General features: G+C 42.8%; 1 protein-coding gene across 2 annotated transcripts in view; it reads left to right on the top strand.

The window, feature by feature from the left end:
* DYM (dymeclin) overlaps nucleotides 1-20,758 on the top strand; it is a 206,802-nt gene that overhangs the window by 107,473 nt on the left and 78,571 nt on the right. The window contains exon 14 of one of the 2 annotated variants that reach the window (XM_050329931.1): nucleotides 5,985-6,149. The exons of the other annotated variant lie outside the window; for it this stretch is intronic. Coding sequence (XP_050185888.1) covers nucleotides 5,985-6,149 — 165 coding nt within the window. The remainder of the gene's footprint in view (nucleotides 1-5,984; nucleotides 6,150-20,758) is intronic. 2 annotated transcript variants of the gene reach the window in all.

The following is a 20,758-nucleotide window of genomic DNA, read 5'->3' as shown; positions in this document are numbered from 1 at the left end:
AAATCATCGGTTCTCATGGAGTGGGTGATCTAACAAGTTGTTGTTATCATCTACGTGGTATTTGAGTACAGAGTGTGTTTCGGTTGGGTTTGTCTTTGGGAACAGAAGAGCAGTGACTAATAAGGACTTCCAAGAACACAGGTTATCAAACATGAGCAACGGTAGAGTGCTCACTGCGCGTCATGACATTCTGCCCACGTGCACGGAGATAGCTCGGTGTGTTGACTAATGCATGCTGGTTTAATTAGCTTATACTTTCATTTATTTTTCTTTTAAAGACTTTCGTATTGGCTTTCGCATAGAGTCATGTCGTAACACAACTACCTTTTGAAAAATACAGTGATTAAGTCTTCAGACTCAGCCGAAGATGTTATTTGCTGTGCATTTTTCAAATTCTGCTGCAGAAACAATATGACCTAAATATTTAATCAGGCTTAGCAGAATTGGCTTTTTTTTTTTTTTTTTTTTTTTTTTTTTTATTGCTGCAGATTAATCTAGTTTCTCTGAGCTAATACACATGGCATGTATGTCTTCAAGACCTTTCTTTTTCTCAATAACGTTAAAGATTTATAGCCCTCATAAAATCTGGCATGCGCCAGGAGGAAGATTATGAATTACAATTACTTAAACATTAGCACTGGGAATTTTTCTTTCAAATCCTGTATATGGTGGTTCACCCTAGGTTGTATTTATAGAGGGGTTAGTGAATACTGGTTTTATACCACTTTTCTATACCCTCCCCAATTCGCTTCATTTCTTTGTTGTTAAGGTGTTGGCCTGGTGCTGTTTACATTTTTGCCTTTGATATATTTATTTTAAAATTGCAATTGACTTCACTAGAGAAAATATCAGATTCCTAGTTTAAACAAATAAGGATGTAAGTGGCTTTGAATGTTTTGCTTAGTGCTGTTGTCTTGTTCGAGTCTTAAATTTTGGATGAAAAAATAAATGTAAACATGTCATGAATTTCAGCACTTCTTATTTTCAAACTCTTATTTTTGCTAGGTGTTTAGTCTGTGGCTGTAGTCTTGTGTACACTTCTTGAATTAATGTGGAGTTTGAGATAAAAATTGGAAGTGATATGATCACCTAAACCAAAACAATTGCAGTGGCCATTTAGGATGTTGAATTTTTTTCAGAGAAACAGCAGGTTTGGAAGAATCTTCGGGAAAGTCTCATTTGTTTGTTGGTTTTGATAATCTGTGTGTTTCACACAAGGTCCTTGGAGGGCTTCCAGATGATCAGGGAGGCTCAGTAAAGCTGCAGGAAGCCAAGGCAGCCCGGGGGGGAAACCACATCCTGGGGCACACGAAACACAGCAAAACCAGTGGGCCAAGGGAGGGGATTGTCCCAGTTTATTCAGTGATGGTGTGGCCTCACCTCGGGCACTGTGTGCAGTTCTGGACACATCATTTGAGAGAGATGTGAAGGTGCTTGGGTGCATCCAGAGGGGGACAACAAAGCTGGAGGAAAGGCTGGGAGGCCCATCCTGTGAGGAGTGGCTGAGGGGCCTGGGCTTCTCTAATTTGGAGTGGAGGAGACTGAGGGACAACTTGCTCCCTGCAGCTTCCTCTGCTTACAGGATGTGTGGGAATGGTTCAAAACTGAACAGGGGTGGTTCGGGCTGGACATTGGGAAGCATTTCTTTGCCAAGAGAGTGGTCAAATCCTGGAACAGACTTCCTAGAGAGGTCATCAATCACAGAACCATAGAATGGCTTGGTTTCAAAGGGATCTTAAAACCCATCTTGTTCCACCCCCTGCCATGGGCAGGGACACCTTCCACTAGCCCAGGTTGCTCCAAGCCCTCTCCTGCCTGGACTTCAGCACTTCCAGGGATCCAGGGGCAGCCACAGCTTCTCTGGGAAAGCCTGTGCCCGTGCTGTAACGTGCTTTAAGTTGGTCAGCCCTGAATTGGTCAGACTAGATAGTCATTGTAGGTCCCTTCCTGCTGAAAATATTCTCCTCTCTGGGAACCTCCACCTTCCCTCTGGCTGTCAACACCCCACTCCCAGTGATTTTAAAGTGTGTCTTTGATGCCCTCATTTGACTGCTGTCATCAGAATATCTTTATTGATTGGGGTTGACCAAACTCTGTGGAAAGAAGACTTTCCTTTGCCTTCATCAAACTACAAATAAATATAGATGTATTGGGTTAACTTTTATATGTATATAAAAATTACATTTCCCCTACATGTGCCTGGGTGTCAGGCAGTGAAGAACGTGTACAGGGAGGGTCTCAAGCCTTCGTTTTAGCTGCTGCTGGTTCAGACAAATCTAAAAAGCTCTCGAGGAGGACCAGAGTTCCAGGATTAGAGGATATTGGGATAAGCAGGTGAGAGTGTTCTCACAGCAGTCAGATGAAGGCGTTCACCTCTCGAAGATTGATGAGAACAGGCTGTCCTTGCAGGGTAGAAGAGGGAAGGACGACTCCAGAAGCTGGGGGGAGTTACAGGCAGGAGCAATCATTCCCGTGAGCAAATTTACTTTTTTTTTTTTAAATTTTTCTAGAAGATAGATATAGCTGACTGATGTGGTTAGTTTGGAGGTCTTTTTTCCCTTTTTTTTGCCTGGGTTTTTTTTTTGGGTTTTTTTTAGTTGCTTTGTTTTTTTGGTGTATGTTTGCTTTTGGGTTTTTTTTTGGTCTTATTTGCCAGCCAGTACTGCAGCTTCCTCCCTGCCTTCTCAATTTATACCAGCTGCTGGGCAAGATTAGACACTGCCAGGATCAGGGAAGGAAACATGTTCATATACATACTCATAAACATATAGTTATGTAATAGGACACTTTACTTTTTACCTGTTAGAAGTTGGCACTTTCCTGCTGTGTTATCAGAATTCAAAATGTTGATCAGATGGCTCTTTATAAGAGGGGATTACAGTCTTTTGGAGTGGGATTTTAGTACAGTGTAAGCTACAGTTTTGTCCTCCAAGTAAACATAATACATGAGTAATACACGTGCACAGACACCCCATAAATCAAATATAATGGCCTTTATTTTCCGCAGTAGTGCTTTTTCAAATTCTCTCAGCACTGTGCTTTAGTTGAAGGCTGCCTTTTGCTGCGAAGTGAAAGAAATGTGCCCCACAGAACATAAAGAAAACAAAAATGTCAGTAACATGTAACTATAGCTGTAGCTGGAAATCTGATTTCTGGTGGATCAAGTAAGCTGGTTTCAAACTCACGATTAGTCAGTGAAAATTCAGTGTCAGCTTTTCTTAATGTACATGCTCTTAAAGGAATTAAGCCTTGATTTTATTCAGGTTTACCTTGGAGGGTTTAATAATGGAGATGCTTAATCTTCAATGTGATGCAAACTCTGTTGGTCAAAGGGACTGGTAAAAACCCACGGGTTTGTGGGATTGCATTGCTCTTGGTATGGGTTTAAAATCAGGCTTTTCAGTAAACAAGTTCAGCTTTGAAAATAGGAACAGCCTAATAAATTTCTTCTCTTCATAGCACATGCAGTGGTCTCATCCATTTGGTCAGTTTAGCCTAAAGATAATGGTTGTGGCTGGGTGTCTTGTTGTTCCTGTCTGTGGGGAACATTGGCAGGAGTTGAAGATAAGTGATATCACTTCCCTTGTGGGTCCAGGCTGGGAGAGCTGGAGAAGAGAAGGCTCCAGGGAGACCTGAGAGACCTTGCAGGGCCTAAAGGGGCTCCAGGAGAGCTGGAGAGGGACTGGGGACAAGGCATGGAGGGACAGGACACAGGGAATGGCTTCCCACTGCCAGAGGGAAGGGTTAATTGGGATATTGGGAAGGAATTGTTGTCTGTGAGGGTGGGGAGGCCCTGGCCCAGGTTGGCCAGAGAAGCTGTGGCTGCCCCTGGATCCCTGGAAGTCCAAGGCTGGGTTGGACAGGACTTGGAGCAACCTGGGCTAGTGGAAGGTGTCCCTGCCCATGGCAGGGGCTTGGAAGCAGATGGTCTTGAAGATCCCTTCCAACCCAAAACGTTTTGTGGTTCTACAGTAGGAGGTCCTTTCAATTTCTTCACTAATCTAACCAGATTGAATGGCTGGAGTGAGACCTATAGAGGCTCGACATAAGGTACAGTGTTCTGGTAACAAGGCTGGTTAAGTATACTAAATGGGAACAGTGGACCATTTAAATCTTCTAAATGTCATCATTCTAAAATATACTCTTTAATCTGGTTTAGGAAAAAAGTCCTGTGGCTTCTGTGCGTAGCTGGAAGGGCAGGCCTGTGGGTTGAGGGTTTTCCTCAGTATTGGGATCCTGTAAATTCTTTATCTTCTCCATCCTTGGAGTGAAGAAAATAGCCTGTGTTGCTCAAAACGTTCTGTGGTCAGGAAGAAAAAAGGCATGAAAGCTTAGGAAATTGCCTCCTTGCAGCTACTTCCTCTCCTGAAAATTATTATATCTACAAATGAAGTGCCGAAAGGGACTGTGTGTTTCTCAACTTCCAGAGCAAAGGTAGGTGACTGATTTAACTGGGTGGTGAATGTTGTTTAAAGCAAAGCAATGGGAGATGTTGGGTTTGGTAAAGTCTTGGGCTTAGAACCCCACTGGTTATACCCAGGGGTCAGCTGCTGGTGGCACTCTCTTCTGTCCTGTTCTTTGCCCAAGGTGCACAAATATTTTTGTCTCTAGAAACAGTGCTTTAGCCACACTTGAGTATGTCCAACAGGGATTGTAGAGAGATACCAGCCCGTGAAACGCAAGTGGTTGGGTGCAAAACCCCCTGGCCAAATTTTCACCCCTGAAGCCATGAAATGATGGGGTTTTTTGATTTGGAGGGGATGTTGTAGCCTGGAGTTCATGTGTTTGTTGATTCTTGCCAAAGTCAGCAAAGGAGACCTAATTTTGTAAATCTTCACTGGAGGCTTTTCCAGTTTAGCACTCCAGGGGTATGTTTCTCCTGGAGAGATACCAGGTTCCAGTGGGGATAGCCTGGTAGGACCGTCATGAACTGACTTTTTTATCTCACAATATATTAGGCTAGTTAAGGCTTACTGGAGGACTTAGAATCGTGGAATCATTTAGGTTGGAAAAGAGTTCCAGGATTACCAAGTCCAAGTTTAAGATCACTGAGCCACATCATCACGCTTGCCACAGCCTGGGTTGAGCACCATTATGCAGTGAAGCATTTTCTGTGCAAACCCTGTAGCAAAAGATGGTCGAGGTTTTATTTTGTATCAGCTTCAGAGCTTACCAGTGATGGAGTTTGTTGCAGGTGAACTGCTCTAATGAATTTATTTTCCTTTCCATGATGAGTGGGACGATATCCTGTGCACAGGCATAGGCTATATATCTGTTATTCAAGAGGATTCAGAGTTGCTCAATTTGAAAATTAAATGTTCTATTGCTTGCTCTATAGTTACTTCATGGAATTGATTGTATTTTTTCGTGGAAAAGCTGACCAGGTCTTCATTGTGTAACTCGGTTATGATAAAGCACCATGCTTGAGGAACTAGAATTAAATATAGGAGCTCTACCACTGGAATCTCAGGCTGCAAGGCCAGTTCATATTGATCAATAATTCTGTGGGAACTTTCTTCCTTAAGTCAGGTGTCAGTTTGCAGGAACATAAGTTAAATATTGTGAATACTCTCAGATTTTTTTTAAAAGTAAACTTTGCAAACCAGGGCCAGTCCTGTGCACTTATAATTTTAGGGCAGGTTGAGAGAGGCATAAGACTTTTCTTAAGATGATATTGATTCAAAAAAAAAAAAAAAAAAAAAGAGGGGAACATACCCAGAAAAAGCCCAAATTCTTCTCACTCTAATGCCTGAGACCTGGCAAAGGTTCCCTTTGCAGTAGTGGCAGAACCAGCATGTGGGCACAGGCAAACGGATCCCTCTGTCTCTTGAAACTGTTGTTCTGTGTCAAACTGCCCCATTGCTTTCTTGGCATCTTCCACTGACTCTTGGCACAAAAACCAAGGATGTTAAACCATGACTTGGCTTTCTTAAAGGAAAATACCTCTTTTTTCTGTTTTGTCTCCCTCTGCCCTTGTCTTTCAGTTATACCTGCCGCCACTTGCGGAGATATGTGTATGTCTTGGACAAACTGTATTTCCCCCACTCCCACTGCTCTACGCTGCAACATTGCTTCTCGACCCTCAGTGACAATGGAGAGGAACTCTTGTCTTTAACTTGTTCTCACATTCTCAGATCCTATGCTTCCAGGTTATTAACCTCTGCTCTCCATTTACTGCATGCTGCATGCTCTGTGCCTGATCTGTGCATGTTTTCAGTTAACTGATGAATAACTTTAATTTCCGAGGGGATGGTTTGTGTCTTGATGGCATCCTTGACGTGTGTCCTAAAAAGTGTGGTAGAAATGGGAGTCTAATAATGGTTTGATTTTTGTCCTTTTAACTTTAGAATACAAATTCTCTGGCCTTTGGAAGTTGTAAATGCCTTTTATGTTGAAGTATTTTAATCCTTTTCCGAAGCTATAGCGTAAGAATCATGAGCTGTAATTCACAAACCTTTCGTACAGTTGTGTGGTTTGTTTGGAATTAGTGCAGAGATGTAAGTTGTCTTACATGCAAGTGTCTAATACTTCCTTGACACCCATTGTTTTGGCAATATTGTCTATATAAATTGCTTTTCAAGAATGGGAATCATAGAGCTTTTCCCTCAAGTTCAGTAAATTTTCATGACAGTTAATCATGGGATCATTTATGTTGGAGAAGCCTTCCAAGATCATCAAGTTCAACCACTCCCCAGCACTAGCCCATGACCCAAGCGCTACATCCACACGGTTTTTCAATCCCTCCAGGGATGGGGACTCCACCACTGCCCTGGGCAGCTGTGCCGGGGATGGACAACACTTACAGTAAAGAAATTTTTCCCAGTATAGAACTTAAACCTCCCCTGGCACAACCTGTGTGCATTTCTTCTTGTTCTGTCACTTGGTATTTGGGGGGAAGACACCGAAAATTAAGAAAGATCTGTCTTTTTTGATATAGCTGATCAGTTTTGATTGTACAGAATAAGAATGATGAGAATCCATCAGCTCAAAATAACAATATATAATCCTTGTTCATCATGTAGAATTATAGGCGTTCTACAATAACTGTGAAGAAACAGTAAAGAGGGTGAGTTTAAAAATAAGTTCTACTTGAAATACCAAAGGATTTCTCTAAGCTGTTTACTCCAAGTAAAAATGTAAGTTTTACTATTTCACTGTTGATGCTGCGGATAATTGAATATATTAACCAAGATCCTAGAAGCTTGAGGAAAACAAGGAAAAAATTGCGTGACAAAATTGATCAGAACATGGAAAGCATCCAGGGTGGAAATGCAGCTTCCCAGCTAAGCCAGCGTACAATAGCAAGAGACCACACAGTAAACATAAGTAAAACCATCTTGATTGTCAAGGGAAGAAAATACGGCATGCAGGCTGAAATAGCTCTTTTTGTACAGAAGAAGAAGTTTTATAGTAGTACATAATGATGGAGAGTTACACTGAAGGATCTCAACAGGAGATGAAAATCTAGCTGTCCCAGGGGCATTCTCGGGATTAATTTGGAACAGGAATATGGTATTAAAGTAGTCAAAAGCCTAAGATTTCAAAGGCTTATTTAAAAAATGAATACTAATAACGAGGGGAATCCGCAGCAAAATCTCATTTAGGATGTACTGCTTTGCATGTAGGAATGATGTCCTGAAAACATAACAGAAATAGCATGATTCTCTAGGCTTGTTTCCATGAAATTTTGGTAATTCTGTGCAGCAGCACCACTACAAGGTTAAGATGACAGCATTGTCCTTGGGAGACGTAAGTGCTCCTCCATGGATATTGCATCTTTCGGGTGTTTTTATGTGTGAAAGTAAGAACTGATAGCACCATATGGATTCTCATGTAACAAGGTTGGGAAGTTTTTTAGAGTGACAAGTTCATCTGGTTATTCCCCGTACTGAAACTGATGGAGAAATAGTTTACTGGTATCACTTTCTGAAAGGGGACTTATGCGTCAGCTGAGGTACATTAGAATACATCAGTCTGGGAGACTGTAAAATTTCAGATTTTTATTGCCTTTTCTGAGGCAGGAGGAGAATAGAGGATATGGAATAGAAGTTGCTGCTGGAGAAATATAGAGTAGCAGTTTTTAATGGCTGGATCTCTGTTGTTCTGGTACTGCATGGCTAGAAAAATGTATTCTCAGGAAACCTGCCTGCCTGGGTCTGTAAGTAACATCAAATACAGCAGCATAATTGAGTTGTCAGAAGTTTTTTGTATGAATCCATGCACCTCTTCTATGTTACATACTGAACAACCTGGTTAGAGAAGAGATGGAATTTAAAAATTACTAAAGGCAGAGTATAATTGACCAATACCCACAGATGGTGTTGCCTGTCTTTGTACATCCCATAGAATTAAGGTTTTTATTGCTATTTTGAAACATTTTTTGTGCAAATATGTTCATCTTTGAATGAAATGTCTTTAAAAGCAATGTGGGCAGCAAGGGAAAGGGCGATTCTGCCTCCCTACCACTGCAGGTGAGACCCCCCTGCAGAGCTGCCTCCAGCCCTGGGAACAACAGCACAGGGACGTGGAGCTGCTGGAGAGAGTCCAGAGGAGGCCACGGAGATGCTGCCAGGGCTGGAGCCCCTCTGCTCTGGAGCCAGGCTGGGAGAGCTGGGGGGGTTCCCCTGGAGAAGAGAAGGCTCCAGGGAGACCTGAGAGCCCCTTGCAGGGCCTAAAGGGGCTCCAGGAGAGCTGGAGAGGGACTGGGGACAAGGGATGGAGGGACAGGACACAGGGAATAGCTTCCCACTGCCAGAGGGCAGGGATGGATGGGATATTGGGCAGGAATTGCTGGCTGTGAGGGCAGTGAGACCCTGGCACAGGTTGGCCAGAGAAGCTGTGGCTGCCCCTGCATCCCTGGAAGTGCTGAAGTCCAGCTTGGACGGGGCTTGAAGCAACCTGGTCTAGTGGAAGGTGTCCCTGCCCATGGCAGGGGGTTGGACTGGATGAGCTTTAAGGCCCCTCCAGCCTAAACCACTCTGTTGTTCTAAGTTTTTCCAGCTTCCATGGACATGTGTAGGATACTGGTGGTGATGTGTCACATCCATAGGCACACCACATCCCACACTTCCTGAACAGCTAACACTGGGTAAGGTGGGGGACAGGGAAAGGAAAACAGTATGTGTTTTGCTATCCCACAGGGAGTAGGCTCGCAACACCAATTCTCCGGGCAGCTTTAAATGGAATTTAGTGCCAGTGTTGCTTTGGTTTCCTTTCCAAATTCTAAAATCATAGGAGATACAATACCTGCTTTATTATGCACTGCATTAGGTTGCATAAATACTGAGCCTGCGATTGTAATCTGTCGTTTCTATTGTGTAATAATTCTGCTGTGGCTGTGCTATATATTGATTATTGCAATAACTGTGCCTCGTCATGTGAAATACGTTCTCCCTCTCTTACCGTTGTGGTTTCCTTTTGCATTGCATGTTCATCGTGTGATTTTTTAATGCTCGTGTGTGTTCCCTTTTTTGTTTTAAACCTCTTTGGCTTCCAGTCAAGCTCAGGAAAATTGCTTCTGAGGATGAACTGTCTTAGTGAATGTACTAATAGAGAGGCAGCTAACAAGAAATGATTAGTTCTGGGAAGCTGAACAAATTAAGGACAGTTTTATTTTCATAGTGAGCTTGACATTGTGTGTGAAAGCAGGAAATATGGTTTTGCTGAGCCTTGTAAATTGAGTAAACATGTTCTTAAAGTAGCAGAGGTAAAAATTATTATGGACTAATTTGAATTAAGTTTCTTTTTTTTTTTTCCCCGGAGAAAAAAGACCAACAAATACAATGTCAAATTGGCACACGGTTTACCTATTTTGCATATCTTTTATTACTTAATGCTAGGTTTGTTTAAACAGCAAAATGTATCTAATAAGATTTTAATACTCCCTTTCAGAAATGTTCTGGCATCTTGTCTCAAGTGTGCAGAGGATAATCTTTGCAGCCATCCTCCTCCGGTGCCATCAGAGTCAGGGGAATTATGCAATTACACTAATTTAAGGATGTGCAGCTTTTGCGGGATCAGGGCCTTGGAGGTTAGCTCTGAGAAATAATGCTAATTGCTAGAAATGGTTCTGGTGCTGCATCGTGATGCTGAAGTGCTGCTTAAAGCCAACTTGAACTCATTATCCAACTGCCAGCTCCTTTTTCCCTGGAGTGTGAGCTGTGCTGGGGCATAGGGAGGGCCTGGATCCCAGTCCTTTGCCCTGGTGTGGATTACTGGCCTGTCCTTGAGTACAAACAGGAAAGGTGTCAGGGTGTCCTCCTCAAAAACAGATAAAACATTTGCAATTCTGACATGTTTTCTTTGGCTTTAGTCTGTGAAGGAAAGGTTGGGAGAAATGTAAGGCAAATACATTTATTATTGAACCTTAGATGATTTTTGTGTGAATCAGTGGAAATGGAGATACACATCAATTAATATTCTTTCAAATGGTTTTTGACAGATGTGAATTCTTTTTTTCTGAGTTCTGTAGGTCATCTTGAGTGTTTCTTTACAGTCAGTTTTTAGGCAGTCAGTATAAAAATCTGAGTTAGTGCAAGTAAAATAGTCGGTACATCAGCCTGGCTTAGAGTCATCAAATCATCATCAAATGGGTTGGAAGGGACCTTGGAGCTCATCCACTTTCATCCCCTACCATGGGCAGGGACACCTTCCACTAGACCAGGTTGCTCCAAGCCCTGTCCAACCTGGTCTGGAACACTTCCAGGGATGGGGAAAATACTGATCCTTACTTCACTGTGAGCTTAACCTGTCAGAGGCTTTATGAATAGCCCCACTTCTGTCACAGGAAAAGAAGTAGAATAACGAAAATGGCAGAATCTGGGTCTGTCACAGGCAAGAAACAGCTTCACTTCACCTGTTACTAAAGCAAACTACTTTTGGAATGGCAGATAACTTAGTTTAAAATATTCCCCATCCCCCCCCCAAAAACCCCCCACTTATTTCTTTTATAAAAAGATCTAAAAATCTCGGTAGATTTAAGCACTTTTATGGAACGAACAGACTTGTTTCTCTTTTTTGACAATGCTGACTAAAGACATTTTTTCTGTGGGGTATTTTAGTAAGATTCTGCACTTTGCCTCCAAATCTGGCAAATGATCTTGACCCCACAAGCAGTATTCAGTGAGATATTCATGAGATCTCTTCTCAGCATCCTACCAAGCTGGAAGGCTGATGGGAAGAGGATTGGTACCCAGTCAGATATTGCAGTATCATTGTGTTATCTTAGAGTATAATTATGGGCTGGATGGGAAATCTTTCTTGTTTTTGAGACATATGGCATAATTCCTGCAGCCATCAATGTCAGAGTTGGAGATTGTACAGTTTTTTGACAATGAGCAAATTTATTTGTCTTATGGGGTAACCTGTGCCACTGACAAATTCCAGCTGCTGCTGTTACTGGTGCTTAACCTAAAGACTCAAAGGTGGTCTTTTTCCTGTTGGGTTTGATATTCATAGTGTTACTTTTTATTTTCAATGCCAACCCAATGCTGTGAGTTGTTGTAATAGTCATTGATTTCAGTGTATTTTAAAGTTCAGTCTTAGGTAGACCATAGAACAGCTGACAAAATTTAATTAAGTCACTTAAGAAGTAAGTAGAAGTAAGAATAAGTGAAAATTGACAAGGGGAAAAAAAGAGACAGTCAAGCTGCATTATTATCCCTTCAAGGATGCAGGCTGGTTTGTCAATACCCATATGCTGAGATTTCTGTGGAGCAGCCTGCAAATTTTTATGGAAACTCAGTTTCTGAGTTCCTGAGCTGGGAGCACAGGTCAGGAGATGAGGGTTTTTCTTTGGCTGCTGCGGTGATGTGGAACAAGATTTTCCTTTGGGGGAAAATAAATAGAATTTAAAAAAAAAGGGTTAGAGATCTGATGAATGAACATAATTTAATATTTTATGGCTTTTAGATTGTGATTTTTAGTCAGCTGCTGATAATTTTATTGAAGGATTGGAGTGGTTTATTATGGAAGGATCACTTTACACTCAACATTGAGTGACTTGGCAGAGCTGAATTGTTTATAAATAATTCTATTACAGATTATTTATCTTCGTACTGCACAGCATAATGATCAAGAAACCAGAGAGATATAAAATCAATGCTGTGGGTATTCAATGGGTGAAGAATTGTCTGGCTTGCAGGTCTCAAGTGCAGTTTAATTGGATGCTTATCAAGTGTGTGCATGTCTCGTGGAAACCCACTGCTTTGGTTCATTAACTCCTGCCCTATTTAAAACGAAGTACCAAGGATAATTTTTAGGGAGGAAGGTGATCAGTGAAGGGGAGAGATTGCTGATATCAAAATGTAGCTGCCCAAGCTTGATGCAAGCAAGGTGTGTTTTCACAAAGCTGGTAGAATTTCGTGTATGTAGGTCATGCCACGAGGTGAGAGGTCCAGATTGGCTTCAAAAGAGCTCAGAAGTGCTCTGGCATTTTTATGAGTTTGCTCTTAAATTATTTGGAAGTTTAAGGGTAAATCCTTCAGTAAGGGGCTCTTTTTATTAAGATATATCAGGGGAGGTTTAGGTTGGATATTAGAAAAAGGTTCTTCCCCCAGAGGGTGGTTGGGCACTGAACAGGCTCCCTGGAGCAGTGGTCACAGCACCAAGGCTGCCAGAGCTCAAGGAGTGTTTGGATTACACTCTCAGGGACAGGGTGGGATTGTTGGGGTGTCTGGGAAGGCCAGGAGTTGGCCTGGATGGTCCTTATGGGTCCTTTCCAACTCAGGATATTCTGTGACTCTATGCAAAATATAATGCACTCCAGTATCTGGAAATTGAAGCAAACCCAGCTGAGATTGGTCCATCTTTTTTTTTTTTTTTACATGGTGAGTGAGTCACTGGAATAGTTTAACAAAGGCTCTGGATTTCCCAAAATTGGAATTTTTAAATGAGATTGGATGTTTTCCTAAAAGATATGTCCAAGTCCAGCCAAAGCTATTGGAATTGACAGAGGAAGTAGCTGAGGGAATTCCTATGGCTTGTGTCAGACGAGCTGATCAAAGTGGCTACTTTTGGCATGAAAAATGGAAGTCAGAGGCAGATTGCTGTGCAAGATTTTGTTGTTTTGTTTGCCTTACAAAAGCCCTTTAAAAGGCTGCATTTTGATTTGGAATTTTCCCATCACAAGTGTTGTCTTCTCAGGTTCCCCAGGTGATCTGACCCGAACAGCACAAAACAGCACAGTTTGCCAAAACCCTACATTCTCATGCACAAAAAGCGAAATCGAAAGGGAAAAACTGCAAGAGTGGTATTCTTTCTATGTGATAACCTTTGTTTCTCCCACCCTGGTAAAAATTCATCACAGAACATGAACCAGATTCATTCTACCACATGAGCATGTGAGGCTAAAACACATCTTGATCGGTCAGAATTATTTCTAATTGGATGCTTATGAGCCCACATTCCCGTGAGATCAAGTTGGAACAAAATTACTTTCACACATTTCCATTGTAGCAGGATGTTCATAGGCTGGGGGTTTTGCGTTCCTACGTAATGTCTGGCAATTAATCAGCGCTGGAGAGGGTGCCTTATTCTTTCATAAGTATGTAAATAAGCTATTCTTTGGGGACTAAAAAGAATAAAAATTCTATAGCTTGCCTGAAGAGTTCAGGAGAACACTAGCAAAATGCACATCAGGCAGAATGTAGTGTATGTCATGTAATGTAATGTAGTTTGTAACTGGAAGGAGAAAGGATTTGTGCTCAACCAGGCCAATGTTCTGCTGTGACCAAAAAGCCTTGCTGAGGTGCAGCCCCTCTGTAGTATCTGCTGGATTTCCTCATCAGGGGCAGGATGTCACCCCTCCAGCAGCTTCCTTAAGTCACTGTCACTGGCAGCATGGAGGGCCTGCAGGTATCCTGTGCTTTGTCCGTCCAGGTGATGCACTGGTGCCTGTTTAGGTTTTCCGAACAGCATTGCGCGAACCCTGACTAGCGAAGGCAACTTTGTAAAATGTGTAATTATTGTCTAAATATAGAAAAATATTCACTCAGAGAATAGCAGGCATATGTTACTGATTCAAAACGTCTTCCCATTTGTCAAATTAGAGCACGGATTCTCACCAAAGCTGCATTTTGGCTTATGCAGAAGCCCTCTTCGTCATGAGCTCTCATGACTGTGGCTGTGATTTCAGTGCTCCTTTTGTTGGGATGGAACTAGTGGAAAGCACTGACTGCAGCTAGAATTATCACAATTGATAATTTTGATTAAGATGTTCCAAGCATAATGGCTGAAGCTTCAAAATATATGCTGTTTTCTCCCCTTCTAAATAGTGAGGGGTATCTACATCTTGATATCAATTGAGAACTAAATGTTTAATCCATATACGTGGGTCTCTTGAGAGAGATCTCAGTGTCCACCTGGCACTTGGCAGTGCCTTCAGTACTAAAACATTTCAGAGAACTTTGCGAATCTTGACTAACAAATGATTCACAAGTACCCTGGAAGAACAGTGGAGTGAACACCTTTGCAGGTGTCTCTTGGAGGCAGAGATGTAGGTGATTAAGGGATTCAAATCATGCATATGAACAGTGGTGATGAATGGAATTTTAAATTTTGGTAAAGGCCTCTGAAGAACAGAAGGAGCAGGGGTTTTGTTTTGTTAATTGTAAGAGACAAGAGTTTTAAGGTTTTAGGCTTTTACAGTTGGATGGATGCAAAGTGTCCCACTTCATAAAATATATGGAATTTTAGTGCAGCAGTAATTTTTAGTCAAAAAACCCCAGAGTCAAGAGGGCAGTTGAAAATGAAAGAGAAAACCTCACAACGTACTTTGTAGGTGGCTTTCACTTGAAATGTAATTTGATTAGTGAGATGTGCATAAGATGTATGTCTGAGTGGTCTGCTGATTTGGGGTTGGTATGTTAGTTTAAAAGTGATGAGTCCAGGAGATAAACCTTATATAGTAAAATCCAAGGTTTTTTTCTCGGTAAGCCCAGACTGTCTCAAAACAGATGTTGTGATATCTGCTGCAGAGATATTCTGCACAGGAGCCACGGGGCAGAACTTCTCAGTGAAAATACCTGAGAGTTTCCATTCTCCTGATTAACTGCAGCTCTGGTTAGCACAAGTGTGGAAAAGTTGGTTTGTTTGGGTTTCTTTTATTAAAAAAATAAAATCTTTATTTAATATTTGACTGACAATATAAGTGATTAGGGGTGTCATCCTCATGGTTCTCTTTCTGGAGTAGTTCTGGGTGGTCTCTCAGCTGCCCAACTGTTCAATTTAAATTAGGGATTCTCTATCAAGGAGGCAGATGCCACCCGTGAGGTGTCACAAGCACATTACAACAGAGGCAGAGCTCCAAGCTTCAGGGTCCTGTGTGGCTGGGACAGGGTGGGGAGGAAAAGAGCTGAATGGAGGGAACAGGGAACGTTGCTGACCTGCTTATTGGAGGTGTAACTGCTAAAAAATGGAAAACAGGCATCTAGATCCATTCACGCTGATCTAAGTGACCCAAACCATTCCAGATTTGCAGAATTAATAACACTATAAGAACAATTTCTTCTGTTCTTTTCATTTCCAGCTTCTATGGAGAACATCCAACTGCAAGAACTGTCGTGTCTTCTCACATTTTGGCCTACTTGACCAAGAAATTCAGAGGTGGAAAAAAAAAAAGGAGCGGGGGGGAGAAATTAGTCAGCTTTTTATTCCAATCCTCCAAAGGATTGATTTAAGTTGTGTAAGGAGTTTTTGGATCCCCACTCTACAGCAGGATGTAGGGGGTGAGAGCTGTGAGCTATTCTTAAGTGGTTTTGTTCTTTCGTGTTTGTAAGCTGAATTTATGAGAAAACATTGATGAGAATGCTCCCACTGCACCAGCCACAGATCAGAAAAAGCAGTGGGAGAGGAAAATAAGAACAACCACAACTGGTTTCCAAAGATGACTAATGCTGCAGCCCCAGTGTAACCTCCAGGACAGTGATTAGCGTTTGGCTTTTCTTCTGAATGCTGGAAAAGTTTTCTGGGGCGTCTGCCTGGATGAAAACTGGTTCTATGCATGTAACTAATGAAACAAGATTTTAAAGTTTCCATTTAATTTTCCTCCCTCACGCACTTGGTTACTTCAAATGCTTTTGGGTGCATGAGGTGCAGCATCACATCTCACCTACGTTCTGTTTTACTTATCAGAATACTTTATGGGCAAGAAAAATCTGGTTTTATGGGTGAGACACAATAAGGTACCTCTAAGGGAAGTGACCTGTCAGCAATAGTGTGATAGGTTTTTTGACTTCCAGCTGGTGAAAATTCAGTGATTGCTCCTCAGTTTTGCAGAAAAGTTTTACACAAATTCAACAGAGTTGGTTTTGCTTTTTACCACAGTCCAAAAATTTCAAGTCCTTGCTGTTTGTGTGACATTCACCCAGCAGAAGTTAAAAATTGGTGATTATAAAAAAACCTCCAACTTAATAAATAAAATGAGGTCTTTCTGATGCTGCATCCTTGTAACTAATCCACGATCCATCCTCTTGCTACTGTGGAATTTTGCCCTAAAGGATGTCTTCTGTATTTCCTAGAGTGCTTTTTAGTACCATTGTAGCATTGCAGATTTCTGAGTTGACTTTGTGTTCATTCCTTGCATCTTGTTGTTTATTGATCTGAGCTCGTGGTGACTTCAGGGAGTCACCAAAGTGCCTGAGGTTGGGAAGCACCCATGGAGATTATCATATCCAAGGGCAGGGTCACATGGAACCATTTTCCCCAGGTGATTTTTAATACCTCCAGGGATGGTGACACCACAATCTCTCTGAGTAACTTGTGGTTCTTTACTCATGATTAAATGCGATTTCCTGTATTTCAACTTGGGCCTATTTCCTCTTGCCTTTTCTCTGGCACCACTGAGTCTGGCTTCAACCTCTCCACACCTTCCCATCAGATATTTGTGCATGCTGAGATCCCCTCGAGCCTTTCTTCCCTGGGCTAACAGAGGTCTCTCAGCTTCTCTTGGCCACCTCTGTGGTGGCTTGCTGGACTTGCTGCACTACCTGGATGTGTCTGCTGCTGGGGAGCTTCCCAGTGCTGAGCAGAGAGGAGGGATCCCCGACTTTGGTGTGCTGGCAGTGCTTTGCCTAATGCAGCTTGTGGTGCCCGTGGCTGTGTTTGCTGTGGGGGTCCATTTCTGGAGTACATTCAATTCCGTGGGAGCCCTGGGTACTTTGTTGCAAAGCTGCTTTGTGTCTGATCTAACCCAAACATCCAGGGTCTGATTTATACAAGGTTTCTATTGGTGTGTTTTTCCACCTTGTTCTGCTCCCTCGGATGCATCCCTTCCCCTCCCAGCTCTTTATCACCTGCAAACTTGCCCTGGAGGCGGTCAGCCCCACCAGCTGGTCATGAGTGGAGATGTTAGAAAGCATTGGTCCCAGAATGAGAGATGGTTGAAGGAGATCTTGACAGCCCATCTTGTTCAACCAAGGGCAGGGGCACCTTCTGTTAGGCCAGGTTTCTCCAAGCCTTGTCCAACCTGACCTTCAACACTTCCAGGGATCCAGGGGCAGCCACAGCTTCTCTGGGCAACCTGGGACAGGGCCTCACCAGCCTCACAGCCAACATTTCCTTCTCACTATCCCTTCTAACCCTGCCCTCTGGCACTGGGAAGCCACTCCCCCTCATCCCATCTCTCCATCCCTTGTCCCCAGTCCCTCTCCAGCTCTCCTGAAGCCCCTTTAGGCCCTGCAAGGGGCTCTCAGGTCTCCCTGGAGCCTTCTCTTCTCCAGGTGAACTCCCCCAGCTCTCCCAACCTGGCTCCAGAGCAGAGGGGCTCCAGCCCTGGGAGCATCTCCATGGCCTCCTTTGGAATCAGCACTGGGGGAGCACCACTAATGGTTGGGCTCCAGCTGGACTTTGTGCTGGAGCTGTCTGACCCCATGTGTTCAGCCAGGATTCTGTTCACCTCCCTGTGCATTTATCTAGCCTCAACTGCATCAGTTTGTCACAACTTGGCTTAATTTGAAAATACCACTATTATCTTGATTGTATCTTTGAGAGCCTTTATACTGTTTGTATAGTTGTTCACATTTGCAAATTGTTTTGTTGTCCAGGATAGTTTTGGCCTTGCATTAATCCAGATTACACCAGTGGGGTTGGGAAAACTCACATCCATGGGTTTGGTTGTCACTGTGATCTCTGCTGGGCACTGCTGAGATGCCTCAGGTCCTCTATTCAGTTCTGGACCCCTCACAAGCAGAAAGACCTTGAGGGGCTGGAGCGTGTGCAGGGAAGGGAACGTAGCTGGGAAGGGGCTGGAGCAGCAGGAGCGGCTGAGGGAGTTGGGGGGGCTCATCCTGGAGAAAAGGAGGCTCAGGGGGGACCTTCTGGCTCTGCAGCTCCCTGACAGGAGGGGGGAGCTGGTGGGTGTCAGGCTCTGCTCCCAGGGAACAAGGGACAGGAGGAGAGGAAGCGACCTCAAGCTGTGCCAGGTGAGGCTCAAGTTGGACATCAGGGCTGTCAGGCACTGGCAGGGACTGCCCAGGGAGGTGGTGGATCCCCATCCCTGGAGGTGCCCAAGGAACGACTGGACATGGCACTCAGAGCTCTGGGCTGAGGGACAAGGTGGGGATGAGGCACCAGGCACAGGTTGGACTCGATGGTCTTGGAGGGCTTTTCCAACCTAAATGGTCTGTGATTCTGTGGTTTGGTCAACTGGATAAATTGAAATTCAGATGTATATCTGCATGCATCTAGAAAGCCTTGTTAACCCTCTTCTGAACATTCTATTGAAATGCAGGTTGTATTTGGTCCAGTGGTCAAGTGTTTGTTTCCCAAGGTGGAGGGGAATTATCATCCCAACCCATGAGGGTTGTAATTGCTTTTTGTACAGTATAGAATATAAAATTGTTAGTGTTTGCTTTATCATCATGAATTCTGTTCTTGGAAATGTTGTCTTTGCTTTGGGAAAAACAGAATGAACTGGAACATCACAGAAATGTGTCTTTTCAAAAAGTACATTTTGGGGAGGGCATTGTTTTGGAATTTAGGAGGATTTTTGGATTGATAGAGGCAGAAAGAATTACACAGGGGAATAAGATTTATAAAACTGAGTGGGAGGTACAGCACAACCTCTTTTCTCTGTGGGAAGGAGGTTAATTTCCAAATAAATTGAAGACAATGTAAATTTAATTACTGTGCAGCTTGAGGGACTGGGACTTAAAAGCTATCATGTTAGTTTTTAAGATGGAAAAATATTGCACAACAGCAAGAATGCTGAAATGAATCATTAAATCAAATCTGTATTAGTTTTCCCACCAATCCTGAGACTTGAGTGTGATTGTCTGAAGGCAATAAAATAATCTCTCTTCAGAATGACAAGTTCAGTAGTGGGCAAGGTAATTTCGGATGACAGTCTATGTGGGAAATAATGACCTTTTTCCTGCTGAAAAGTAATGAACAATAGCTTTAAAATGTTACCTAAAATAAAACCTGCTTTCTCTTACATAAGGGCTGTTCGTGCCCATTTAACATTTCTCAATCTCACCGGTGATGTCTGTAACACCTTTTTCGCTGGAGAATAAAATTAAAAACACTGGCAGGCAGACCAGAGTGAAGAAACGTGGTTGCATTTCAGCTCCGTCAAGGTTGGGTTATGAAACTTGGGTAGAGACGTGACTTTTGCTAAATATGGAAAGTATTTTTAAAAAAAGATGAAGGGAAGGTCCAAGCCTGGGCTCCTTCAGGATGCTGACAAGCCTTTTCCTGCTGTGAGCCGCCGTGATTTGGGTCGCACGTGTTTGTCGTTTGGGAGAGCAGTGCCGCTGATGGAGACAAAAGCTGGGTGAACTCAGTGCTCCGAACATTTTTTGCTTCCTTAAAGCCTTCCAGATGATCTGTTCCGAAACTGTCATCTTCCTGCAACGATGAGTAGCTTTAGAGAGTTTCGAACTCCCTGTAGGGTGTTTCTGGAAGGGTTCTGTGCATGCTGAAGACCACGGTGTGTCCTTGATATGTGTATGCTGTACCCAGGAGTTGTGTTTTTAACCTTCCCGGGTGTTTGCTCTGCATTTCATGGAATTGTTTAGGTGGGAAAAGCTCTCTAAGACCACTGAGTCCATCTATTCCCTAGCACTGCCAGGGCCACCACTAACCCCTGTCCCCAAGTGCCACATCCACACAGCTTTGAAGTCCCTCCAGGGATGGATCACAGGTTGTTTTTTCACCTTTTTCACTTTTTTTTTTTTTTTTTTTTTTTATGAGCTGCAGAACAAGGGGGAGAAAACACCAAACACTCCAAATTTATGATGTGATGTTAGGAAGGTCAGCTTTACTGTTCATAATAAAGATACACAGAAAATGAAGCAGATGAAAGGCCCTGGCGTTATCTCTAAGACATACATAGGAAAGGGCATGGGTGCTGCTGAGAGGCTGTAGCTCCTAAGAAGAAAGAAATAAAGAAAATAAATCAAAAATGTTAAATAACAGGAATTAAGAAAATGCCGTGGGCTGACTTCCCAGGATGTTGGCACAGCACTTACACTGAACTGGGCAAGGGCAGGCTGGGGCTTCCTAAAGCCAAGTTAACCTCTGTGTGGATCATTAACTGTAGCTTTTTCCATAGTGAATTACACTCTTATGAAATGCTTCATTATCCCTTGTTTTGTTCAGCATTCACTGCTGCTGGATTTTGACTGGATATTAACATCCCTTGCAAAAAATTAATATTCTTGATAACTGTTTTCTCTTGATGACGCAGATATTTTTCAGGATGAAAACACCTATTGTTATTTCCCATCTATTTTGACATGAATTGTCCTTTGGAAAGAGG

The sequence above is a fragment of the Myiozetetes cayanensis genome, unplaced genomic scaffold (genome assembly GCF_022539395.1).
Source record: "Myiozetetes cayanensis isolate MyiCay16 unplaced genomic scaffold, myiCay2020 scf4, whole genome shotgun sequence".
Taxonomy (NCBI): Eukaryota; Metazoa; Chordata; class Aves; order Passeriformes; family Tyrannidae; genus Myiozetetes; species Myiozetetes cayanensis.
The sequence above is the reverse complement of the archived record's forward strand: the minus strand, read 5'-3'. Positions and strand labels throughout refer to the sequence as shown.